A 13,161-nucleotide genomic window follows, 5' to 3' on the forward strand; every position below is an offset into this window, starting at 1 on the left:
CTCTTATGTTTTTTAATGTTTATTTTTGAGAGAGACAGAGAGAGAGCATGAGTGGGGGAGGGGCAGAGAGAGAGGGAAACACAGAATCCAAAGCAGGTTCCATGCTCTGAGCTGTCAGCACAGACCCTGACATGGGGCTCAAACTCACAGACCGCGAGATCATGACCTGAGCTGAAGTTGGATGCTTAACCGACTGAGCCACCCAGGCCCCCCATAGGTATCTTAATAGCTTGTGCAGGGTGAAGCAAGAAGTTGTTATAGATAGTTCTCTTTAAGACAAACTAAAGGCCACATGATACAGAATATCTAAAGAATAGGAAAAATTGCTATTTATATTTAGTTAGCAAATTCTGAACTAAAATTGGTAAAGAGTAAACCTGATATCCTTTTATAAAAAAGAAGAAACACAAACTAGGTCTAAGGGAGCTGGCTTCTAATCTTGGCAATGCCATAGTCTTGAGCAAGTCACTGAACATCTGAGTTTTAGTTTCTATTTCTGCAAAATGGAGATAATAATGCCAACTTAATTGAATTGCATGAGGTTTAAATAAGTAAATACAAAGTCCTGAGAAAAATACCTGATAAACAGAAACCTCTCAGTAATTGTTTTTATTAATTTGGGGTGCCAGGCTAAATTTCTCAGTGGAATATACAAGTAAGACATTTCTTCTTATAAATATTGACTGAAAAATCTCCAACTCTGAAATCACTGTGTGTCCATACTAATGTCTACGCGAAGAGCCAAAACCACACGTTCTATTTTTCAGTTGTCTAATTAAAAACAAACCAGAACAGCATTCAACTTGGAAGCTGATGAGAGCACCACCTGTCTGATTTTCTTACAGCTGTCAGAAGCAAATTTTAGATCCACCTCTTAGATTTTTACCCCAACTAGAACTGGATTGTGTCTGTATTTAAAATGCTTTAGTTGTTTTAAAGGGTCCTTTTATTCTAAGAAATATAAATATTTTTATATATTTATATATTTGCATATAGGTGAAATGATTGCTACCATGGTCAAATAATTAAAAATTGTGTTTTAGTTAGGGCATAAACCTTTTCAGAATAAGCACTGAAACAAAATATTTACTTTTACAGAAAGATAGAGTTCCTTGTGTAAATGCAAAAGAGACATGAGTGTGTGAAAAGAATCAGAATTTGAATTGCTTTATTTTAAAATCATATTTATCTATATTTTGTGTATTTCCAAACCTTGTCTCTGACTATCTACCAATAGTAAAATGTATACAAATTTTGTGGGGGCACTTACATCTTAAGTTGTATATAAATCTTATATACGTGTGTGTGCATATTTATACATTGAAATTAGAAAAGGAAAACAAATTTAAGATACGCATTTTAAAATATCATAAAGCAAAAGTACTCAAAATAATTCTTCCATGGTTAAATATTAGATGCAACATTTCAAGTTCACTGTGGCTTCTATCCTTTTGAGCCTTGTAAGTTTTGCAAGGTTAGATATTAGCCATGATGTTACATGACCATAGCTATTTATAGAGGGGCCGGTTACAATTGGTACCTGAGGTCTTTGGCATAGCACACAACAGTTTCCACATGTAAAATTTCAGAGAAACCCCTTCTCTCCCCCAACACACAGATCTATCAGCATCTCAGCACCAAAACCCACTTCTCCAATCCTGTATAGAATCATTGATTAAGAAAGTATCTAAAAGCAACATTTAAGTCGACAAATGGACGGTCAATGTCACTATCGACTTCCACCTTTTTTTCCTAGTCGGTACTATTGGAAAATGGTAGCAATACCTTCAGCAGTGATCTCCGTCATGGTGGTTGGAGAAAGGAAAAGGCAGGTGAAAAGTTCCCGTCAAGTGGCACTTTGCAGAATACTTTAGGATTTGAGAACTCTGATAGGGGGTTCTGTGTGAAAATGTGAGGGCTCTTCGTTTTCCTGGTTGTTTCTGCTGCTCCTTTGTTGTCCTGTTGAACTTTGTCTCTTCTCTGCAGAGTTCTCCCCCTGGAAACAACCTGAGCCCTTTCCAAGCTGCACTTGTGGCTCAGGCAGAAGTATCAGCTTCGAACAAAAATAGCCTCATTTCCCTAGGACTCTTCAGCACTTTTTTTTTTTTTTTTTTGGCACTCTAGTGGAACACACACACACACACACACACACACACACACACACACCAGCTCTCCAGCCCCAAAGAAAGATAGGCCAAAACAAAACAAAACAAAACTAGAAAGTACTGTCTAAACCCCCAGTTTCCCTAAGATAATTACAGATCTTGGGGTCTATGTCAGAAAACATGAAATAAAGAGTTGAAAGTAATCTTATCTGTGATAGCTCAGATTTATTCTTAGCGCCCTTCATGCTCAGAACATTCCTCTTCCCTTATTTGGTGTGGGGAGGGTCCTGTAACATCTACCAGAAGCAAAGGGGAGGGTAGTCTTCTGTCATTTTCCCCAAGGTGATTCCCTATTGGTCTAAATCCACTTAGCAAGTGCAGTTATTTATATAGGGCCACACTTAAACTTGCAACTATTAAATCCTGAAGCTTCCTTGTAGGGGATTAAGATTTTCCAAACATGTGAGACCTGATGAATTAACTGATTTTTATATTCTCTTTAATTTCATACTGAAAACAAAATACCTGAATTTTTATCTATGGAGTAAAAAAAAAAAAAAAAAAAAAAAAGGAAAAGTGACATAAAGTTTAGAAATCCACAGCCAACATTTTAGTAAAAGATTTCAACCTTTCCCTACCAAGAAAATAGAAGAAAAAAGATCATAGCAGCTAACAATTAACCAAATGGGCTGATTAGCATTTCACCTTCCCATTCCTAGACAGGTGTTAATGAGCGGAGAAATATTCAATAGTTGGTGGTAGAAAGGGGAAGGAGAATCAAAGGGCATTGATAATCACAAACTGTAGCCAATTTGAATAATCAAGGGGTGACTATACTTATCTTTTATTTTATTCTCATATTCAACCTAATAAATGTTTGTAGTTTCAACTTTTAGCCTTAACTTACTGCCTATGGTTGTCAAAATCTCTTTGATTTGTATGGGACTTCAGGGATCATAAAGCAAAGTCAAATATGCTGTTTTAATTTTTGAGACTCAGAAGAAAGATACAATAGTTATTTCCATAGAAAATTACATCCTCCACCCTCCACGTCAACATTTTTGTATCTGCTGCCTCAATTCTTTGCACGCAGGAAGTGTTCATATATTTGCAGAATAAGTAAGGAAGCAATCTTAATTCACAAAAGTGTAAATAATTCCAGGTCACACTCACAATTTTCTAAACGATTCTATACTTAGGATGGGGCCTGGAGGCTTTTGACTACAAGTTTGTACCTTTCCCCCCAGAGGTGAGTCTTTGTTGCAGACTCTACGGTTTGCAGATTAGGTCACCTGCAGGTGGAAGGACACAAACTTCTTTCGCCCCCTTCCTGGAGCACAGGGTTGGTGCCTGCTTTCTAAAATGGGGAGGAGGTAGCCTAAAAGCAGACTTGTCCTCACTTGACCTCCAAAGGCATCTCCATTCAATAACATCACAGTGATTCCAAATTTAAGAAAACTTAGCACTTCCCATCTCCATTTGTCAGTCACTTTCACAGTCTTCCATTGTGCCTAACTGAAAAAATAATAATCCTGTGTGCAATTCATTAAGAATTTACATGAGGGCCTAAATAAAAGTAGCTAGCTTGAAGCAGGAATAAATCACAATTACAAACTCCTACTTAATAAGAAGTTGAAATAAGAATATAGAGCAAGAATACTAAATTCCTAGTGATTGATGTTACTCTTAAATTCCCAATCACTAATTTTGTGCAATACATACTAGGAGAAAGAGGAATAAAACATATTCTAGCAAATATACATGTTTGCAAGATAATAAGTTTTTTAAATCTATCTGTTGGATGAGCTGATGAATCTTATTAGACATTAAGAAACCAGTATATTTCTCATTTTAAAAATTTTACAACTTTCAAGTTATTTGAAATTAATAAGATCTATCTTTGAGTTTCAAGTGGAACTCTCTGAAGCTTTCCAAAACCAAGCAACTGACATTTTTCTAAAGGCAAAGACCGCATTCTTCAGGATACCTATCCAAAGAATAAAACATTACAATGTGTTTGACTTTCATCATCTTTTTTGCCTTTCTTCATTTGAAAGAGGTGTTCATTTTAAAAGAGACCTTACCAGTTCATTGGGCTCTTTTAAGATGACCTGAAAGTTGGGCTCTCTCTTCTCATTAATAGCTTCCTGGGTCAACACAGGTAGACTTATCCTAGTTTTGCAAACAGGAGTAACTGTTCGCGATACATCATTCACTGACCTGGTCTCTACAAGTCAATGGTAAACCATGAAAGTTCGTTCTTCTATTAAATGTTCCGTTTAGTCCAAGCTGCCCCTCCAATTTGATTATACTGGGCATTGCCTGTTGTGATTTCCACTAGGTGTGCTAAATATTCAAATTATTAGACAAAAATATTTTTCCTTAGAGCAACGTTTTAAAAAAAGCTGGCTGCTCTGTCAGCTCTTATCATGAACTAACAATCAGTAACACATACATTATATTTGGCTATGAATAAGATATTTTTACTGAATTTCAGATGCAAAAAGATTCAGGAGGCAACCAGGGAAATTTTGATGATTTTTGGTTCCCACCAAAAAAACATAAAATAAAGCAAAGTGAAGTTTTTTAAAAACCATTTTAAGTCTGTACTATGTTATCTTGTTCTGTGCCAATGTATTTGTGTGTGTTTTATAAAGTAGTGAGAAGATTAGGAGTAAATAGTTATTTACTATCAGCCACCCATTTCTCAAGGGTTGGAGATCTTAGAAAGCAGAGTTTAGGATTATTTCTCAAGATCTATTTCTTAATTTATGGATACAAACAGCTTATATGTGAATAACATACACATGAATTCATGACAAATAAAAATAAAATAATAAAGAACTTTGTGCAATATTGTACTCTTAAACAGAGCGTAGGTAAATCTGTGGGATACCTAATTGGGTTAAAAGTACTTTTTACTTGGATCCTGACAAAATAAGAGGTATCACTTTTATGTAAGCTTAAATTTTCAAGTTCATTTTAATAAGAGACAAAGATAACCCACCAAATCGTTTTGAAAAAAAAGGGAGAGAGAGGTAGGGGACTGAGTGTCATAATGTAAGAACGTTTTATATTTGAGCTAACAAAATGCAAGCTACTGTTTGACTGCCTCGGTTCAAATAGCTTACCAGGATGAATATACAAAAAAGAAACGCTTTACTTTTAGCTTTGGAAGTGAAGAAAAACTTGGCAAAAACAACTTAAATACGGAAAGAATAACTATTGGCTTTTAAACCTTAGAAGGAAGAAATATAGAAGAAACTAGGAACACTGAATATGAACTTAGGAGCCATTTGAGGGTATTTGCTTTCATCTGACCTTGAAATCTCATCACATGACCTAGAAATTCCGCGGAAGCTCTCACATGATAAACTTAATCTTCAGAATCATAAGAAAAGTCTCAATTGAACTATTAGTTCATTAACTTCATCTCAGCACTGCTGTTCACTTCATTTTAAATTATTTTGTTTTCTATTTGTGTCATGGAAAATCTTGTTCTGTCCTCTTTATTTTCTCTAAATGGCCTGTGCTCATTTCTTTAACCAAAGGTTGAAAGTCTTTCCATAGGTTTGGCTTACCATCTAATTATTTAGAAACTGTGTGATCCAGCTCGTTTCAAATGACGGAAGGCATTCCAGTGCAATTAAAAACTTTCCTCTCTTTAACTCTGACTCATGAATAGCTGAGTCTCCAATATCAGGCTTCTTCCCTCACACACATTTGACATTGTCAAACATTCTCTCAGAAATTTGCCTACGTCAATTCGGTCTTCAATTAACAAAGGCAATGGATGCCCCTTCCTTCTTGGGGATTCTATTCTCTGAATTGCTGGCTTCTGTCTACTACCAGTGTCCTCTTTATAAGGATCTGCCATATCCCATAGTAGGTGGTCCTGTGGAATCCACAATTCGGATTATTGCCTTCTGCTGTGCACTCTATTACATATGACCTTCAGTCTGTAGTCTTAGTCACTATTCAAAAGCGATTTTTCATTTATGCTTTTTATTTGCTTATAAAAGCATAAATAACTTTTTTATAAAAGTATCTGCTGACTAGTTCTTAGATACAAATTTCTTATTCTCTAAAAATAATTTAAATGAACATTTCTGCTTGCTAATTTGGATAAAATTAACAACATCATCATTTTGGGATTTTTTGTTTATTGTTTTTATTTTGTTTTTGTTTTGTTTTAAATTTTGATGTTTTTCCATTATCCACAATGTAATCTGTTATATCTGATTTATCATTACTGCATACAAACTAGAGTCACTAACTTTCTGAACTTACTTATAAATAGCTTACACTCGTTATTCCATTGCTCAAAAAATACATATATTAATTATCTCTTTGCTCTCAGCACTAAACCCCGTTCTAGTGATGGATTTTGTCCTCAAGGAGCTCAGAATCTAATAAGAGAATGAAAAAGATACATCAAACATTATAAAGCAATGTAAAACGTTCTCTAGTAGAATAAACACTATGCATTGCTGTGGAGAAGGAGCTTTGATACAATAGGAAAGGCTTTAAGAGTAAGGAAATGCTAGGGGCACCTGGGTGGCTGGTCGGTTAAGTGACTTCATCTCAGGTCATGATCTCTCGGTTTGTGAGTTCAAGCCCGGCGTCGGGTTCTGTGCTGACAGCTCAGAGCCTGGGGCCTGCTTGGGATTCTGTGTCTCCCTCTCTCTCTGCCCCTCCCCCACTCATGTGCGCGCGTGCGCGCGCGCTCTCTCTCTCTCTCTCTCTCTCTCTCAAAAATAAAAATAAAAATAAAAACTTTAGTAAGATTTGGTTATAGGGTACTTGGAAGGAAGCTACAGAAGAAATAAGAGAATAAAGAAGAGCCAGATACTTATGTGTCCTACAAGCCATCCTAAAGTATTTGGATTTAACTCTAATTTAGAATGACATTGAAGTGTTTTAGGCAAAAATATGAAATGATCAAATTTACCATTTGGAAATACTGGATTCCACAACAAAGTGATCATCACAGTTTCCTTGAGATAATTTCAGGGAACCTTAGAAATAGAAGCCAGATTACAGAATGTGTGGCAAATGGGAGATCATAAAATGTAATGAGAACCCAAATCATGCTTCAAGGAAGCTTACATGAAAAGCAAAGGAGTGAGATGATTCACAATTAGAGGGGGAAACAGGGTAAAGCAGGAGATATTTTTTAAAGCTCAAAAGACTTGATCATGTTTATTCTTTAAGGGAAGGGATATAGGAACAAGGGAAGAAACATTAATGACATAAGAGAGAGAAAAGGCAAGGAATATAGAGAAAGCTTTAAATGGATGGAAGGGTAAAATTAGAGTTCATGTGGAGAGTACTTTTACAGAGAAAACAAAATTTTAGTTAATCAAAAGAATTAAGTTTGGGACAAATATGGACAATTTTTGAGTTGTGAAAGGCAAGATTTAGAGGAATTTGTGCCAATGGCATTATTTTCTCTAGGAGTCAATGTCCTCTGCTGAGAAACAAAGGGCTAGAGGTTAAAATGACATCTCCAGGAGAGTTCTAAAGGTTTCAAAATGCTGAAGAGGCAAAAAGAAAGTCAGCTTCTTGAGAATTGCAAAGTTCTTCTTAGAAGCCTGCTGGGCTTAGATTTCTAAGTTAGATCATAGTTTATAGGAACAAATCCAGACATATATTAGAGTCATAAAAGAAGTAAAAGCAAAATGAAGCCCAAATACACCTCTTTTTATTATTTTTTTTAACGTTTATTTATTTTTGAGACAGAGAGAGACAGGGCATGAACAGGGGAGGGTCAGAGAGAGCGGGAGACACAGAATCTGAAACCGACTCCAGGCTCTGAGCTGTCAGCACAGAGCCCAACACGGGGCTCAAACTCACGGACCGTGAGATCGTGACCTGAGCCAAAGTTGGACGCTTAACCGACTGAGCCACCCAGGCGTCTGAAATACACCTCTTAAACAAAATAAGAACTTACATTCCGATCAGGCTCATAGTTCAGGGAGGTGTTCCAAGGTAATGAGCAGGTATTCTTCATGGGGCCATTTAGAAATCCAGGAAAATGGCACCTCCACCACCTTTACATGACTTCCAAAATTGTTCTGGTCATTACCACTCCACCCAACAAAATGGGGAAAGGCTTGCAAGGCTGTATGGGTCAAACCTGGAAGTGACATGGGGCTGGCAGTGACACCCTATGAAAACCTTGCTACTAGGAATAAAATCTCTCCATAGTACTATTTTTGAGTTCTCCATAGCCGTGTTAATAGAGTGAACGAATATTGGAGCAGAAAAGTAGGTGGTTGGGCTAAAATCTCTGGGCAAGAGTGGTCTTCAAGAAAAGTTTTAGCAAAACTGCAACTAATGCAAGGATATGAGAAGAACAGTGCAGAGATGTCTGCTTTAGAGAAAATGCATGATCTAAATGGCTTTTATTTTAAGTACTGTCTAAGGATTACAGTCATATTTATAAATCAATCTTTTTGCATTCAGAATGTGGATTACCCTTACTTCTAAACACGTGAATAGTGCAACATGCTATGAATATTTATGTGAATGAATAACAAAGACATACCTACCAAGAATTAAAGCATTTCAAGAGATTGGATATGAGGGCATTTGACTTACATTTTTATAAGCAGTTTTAAGCATCTGTTTATCCAAATACCTTCTCTCTGTCTGTCTCCTTTTATTTGGGGAAGGGAGGGTACAACCATCTGAATGTACCCCTGCAGAGTATTTCATCAATTCAAATTAAAGATGTATTTTACAGTTGTCACTGATATATGACTTTGAGAATATGAACTGCTGTATAAATGTTAAATGTTCCCATCCTCATGAAAATCACATTTCACCTCAGAGCTGTGTCTGGTTTTGCTATTCATTATTCATTTGAAGTCAGTTCTCCATTTTCAATATTATAATTAATTTGAATATTATTAAATGTTGTCACAACTGGCAGATTGTCACTTTCCTTGACCTCCTAACATGTATCCGCTCTCATTTTAAATACTTTCTTTTTTTTTTTTCTTAATCTCCTTCAAAGCAAAACAGAACCATTTGCTCTATGTGTCTAAAAATTCCGTTTAACAAAATAGATCTGTTCCTCTTTCCTCACTCCTTACCCTTTTATTTAACAGGAGTTATTTTCTGTCTTACACGCCCCCAACAGTGTCAGCCTGACTACCTGAAAGCCAATGCATGTAGGATTTGCATTAGGGAAAAAGTATGTGTTTTGTCAACTTTACATCCCACACAAAAATCGTGGGTTCTAAGTTTAGAATAGAATTTCAAACCAATATAAGTGGCACTTCATGCTGGGAACAAATTGGAGTTGTGAAAGACACTGGAGATTTAAATTCATGCTGTCTTGGCATGGCCAATAAGCAGAATAGATGGTTGGTTGCATATGAAGAATAATGTAAAAAGTGCCCTCATCCCAAAATGTACAACCCAGTGGGGAAGCCTGTTGTATACAAATCAAAGGCTTAGTCCTATCATTTAGAAATTGAACTTGAAATTTTTCTATTAAAAGGCAAATAGCATTTGGAATACAAGATTAGGTTAGCGTTTGGGTGGCACATACCCATCACAGTCACAAAAGTCTCATTTTTGAATATTGTGCCTTTGCAGAAACCTCTTATTTATCATAGCCTTCTCTTCCAAGAGCCTGGATACAGTCTGGAAAATTCAACACAACATTCTATGCAGCCACTACAGTTTATCCTAGTTGGCCCTTGATGACGAACTTAATTGCCATGAGCTTAGGAAGAGTCAGAAGGACAAATTGAAAGGGTCGTGACATCACTAAAAGGACACATTAAGGGTGTTTCCAATGCCAAATTTCAAGAACCTCTAAATTTGGTTTAGGGATTGTTGTTCCTCTTTGTATCTAAGTGCTCAGCATTATAATCTGCAGAGACAATCAATTCTGACAATTCACCATTTCATTGGAACTGTAAAAATCAGCAGTTACTTCAGCTGGTTCAAATTAGAAGGATATATAATTTTGTTTTTGCTTTGGAAATGTTGTGGACCAGAGACATGTTTGATTTAGTCACTGATTACATTTACATTCCACTGTAATGGATTAATCTAGCAGCATCGTACTTTTTGTTTTTAACAGAGTGCTTAAAGGAAAAGGAAAGGAGAAGAAAAAGCATAAAATGTTATAAGAAAAGATTATTAAGTACGTATTCGTAGGCGGGACACTTAATTCAAAGTGTACTTACTTTAGAAGTGTCTAGGACACGTGCATTATGGCTTTAAAGATCTTAAAGTAGTGAAAGACTCATTTTGTCATGTTACAGAGGAGAGAACTGAGAAGCCAGAAAGGCTGACTGACTTGCTCACATTTACATCAATTCTTGTTAATTGAAGAGGCTGAACTGGAATCCAGCCACTCTGACCCTTAGCCCACTGTTCTTTACATCGTTCCTTGATGGTTGTTGTTGTTGTCTAAACAAAAATCCCACTTATCATAAATTACAATTCCCTTCTATTATTCTGAATCTCCAAAAAAGGTGGATGGTTATACACACCTTTAAATATTTGGGTTGTGAATAATATCACCAGTACTTTCTCCATTTTTCAGCTCCATTCAAATCTATATATTTGCTTTAGTGTTTCCCACTTTATGAGGATATTTTCCATCAGGAAGGGCAAGTTATGAGCCTGGTTATAGATATTCCCACGTTCACTCAGATTAATCAAGATTATGACCTCAGAAGAGAGAAAGAGCTGTTTTTTAAATCAATGTTTGTCTATAAAAATTGTAGAGATAGACCCTAAATGGTGACCTTATTACTTACATCATATGCACATCTCCCAGCCAATCTCTGTGACCAGGAGAATAGGTCACTTTGGCCCGAGCCAATCTCATATGGCCTGAGTGGCTCAGTACCCATGTAATGATTGGCAGCCTTACCAGGAGTCTCCAGGATAAGGGGAAAGGAGGAGCAATTGCCCATGCAGGAAGATGCTATTGTCAGAAGATGATGAAAAGGAGTACTAAGCTGACCAAAATCTCCTCTTGCTTGTGTATATGAGTAGAAACACACACCCACACACACAAATCACATATACTTCATCTCAGACATAGATAGATAGATGATAGATAGATAGATAGATAGATAGATGATACATAGATAGTAATAGATAGATACATAGATAGATATAGATAGATGATAGATAATAGGTAGATGATAGATAAATAGATGATTGATAGATAGATAGATAGATAGATAGGCAATGTCCTGTCCTACCAATAAAACTATCTCACATATAATTAAAAACATGCTTACCTCTTCCCCAAAGGATGTTAAGAAAAAACTTGTCATTTCGTTTATCTCTGGATGATGAACAATACTCTTACTCTTAATCTGATATATATATATTTGTTTGTTTGTTTATTTATGATCCTGAACCTAGAGCTAAATAATATATTTAAATAATCTATACTCATTTACGTAATTGTGAGAGAGAATAATCTCTTTAACATGAAGAAAAAGAAGTAATGTGGTTACCTCTGGTCCAGGACATCATACACAGTTTGGAAAAGAACAAGGACTAATTTGTTGTTTCTCTTTCCCTTGAAAAGTACACATGAATAATGCCAAAGCATCATCTTGAAATTATAGTTTCTCCTTAGCAAAATCCTCAACCTTTATTCTGTATTTTCTTCACCTTTGTGGTTTCCTGAGGATTGACCATACCTTGAGGACCCCATTCCTCACACAGTCTGTCAAGCAGGGAACGTATTTTCCCTTGTACCTCGGGGCCTGAAGAAATCTTGGGGCATCCTTCTTATTTCTCATTATCTTTCCAACAGGATAAATCTCCCTTTTCCAAAATGCATGCATTTATGATACTTCTTCTATTCATTGCCATCTTTTTATGTGCCAGCAAGCCTCCTCATTTATTGGCAATTTTAGCACCTACATCAATGTTTTCTTCATTTCTATTTCTGTCATACATCCATGTAAGTGTTCCACAAAACCATAGTGGAGACTGAGGCAGAAGAGAAATGTGTGTCCCTCAACACACTTATCAAAATATCTTCCTACATTTTGAATCAAGCAGTAAAATTAATAAAATTCTACAATCAAGAACAAGGCTACATAAAGAGCTCTCAATGCCTAATCTATTTGCACATCAATGCCTACTCCCATAAATGCACTCAGTGTGAGATGTGGGTCTGTGGGGGCCTAGGAACCCAGGGCAGTTTGGAAATTATTGTGTGTATTAACAGAAACAGTGTTTAAACATGTGTTATATGCCAGGAACTGTGCTAAGCACTGTTCAAAGATTACCTCACTTAATCCTAGGTGCCTTCCCCACTTCTCTCGAAGCATCATCAGAGCAGGGGCTCCTCCTATCCCGCTCATATAGTCATGTTGTATCTCTAGTATTTAGTATAGTGCCAGGCCCTTGATATAGTTATAATAGTAACAGTATAAATATTGAACTAGAACTGAAAATGTGGATAAAAAAATTTCAAATGACTTACCTCTTTCCCAATATTTGCTTGAACCCTTTAAGACTAGGTAATTTTGAATGGTTTCATATTTGTAAAAAGGATTTCCTAATTGAATTAGAATATTTCTGTTGAACAAACATGCCTCAAGAAATTGGATTCAGTTTCAGTGGCATTAAATGACATAGAAATTTTTCTTTATCTGGTATAATGGGTTTATACATGAAAAGTAAATCCACTTGTGGTAAAGTCAGATGAGGTAATTAGTACCAATTCCCCCACGAAAGACAACAAGAAAAGCTGGACAAAATGTTTTTAAAAGCCTATATTTTAGAAATAATAAAACAATGAAGATTAGTAAGCAGTGATCCAGTGTGGATATAGGCTCAGGTTATGGTTAAGATTCTCTTAACCTGAGGTTAAGGTTCTCTGTTTTTGAGGTTATTTGCAATTTCAGAAGGGTTAACTGCAGTTTAGACTTAGTTGGATTTTGGATAGTCTTCATGCATGAGAAGAAGAGAGATTTGGAATACATTTGGAGTACAGTCCCTCACACACACCCACACCCACACCCACACCCACACCCACACCCACACCCACACCCAC

At 36.3% G+C, this 13,161-nt stretch overlaps 1 protein-coding gene across 2 annotated transcripts in view; it reads right to left on the reverse strand.

The window, feature by feature from the left end:
- The window catches only part of TRDN (triadin), a 403,209-nt gene extending 401,095 nt beyond the window's left edge, over positions 1 to 2,114 (reverse strand). The window contains exon 1 of one of the 2 annotated variants that reach the window (XM_040474537.1): positions 1,786 to 2,114. In XM_040474537.1, coding sequence (XP_040330471.1) covers positions 1,786 to 1,807 — 22 coding nt within the window. In that variant the 5' untranslated portion in view covers positions 1,808 to 2,114. The remainder of the gene's footprint in view (positions 1 to 1,785) is intronic. The other variant, XM_040474536.1, reaches the window with a different exon arrangement.
- Between the last annotated feature and the right edge of the window lie 11,047 nt (positions 2,115 to 13,161).

This window comes from Herpailurus yagouaroundi, unplaced genomic scaffold (genome assembly GCF_014898765.1).
Source record: "Herpailurus yagouaroundi ecotype Mexico unplaced genomic scaffold, PumYag 139, whole genome shotgun sequence".
Classification (NCBI taxonomy): Eukaryota; Metazoa; Chordata; class Mammalia; order Carnivora; family Felidae; genus Herpailurus; species Herpailurus yagouaroundi.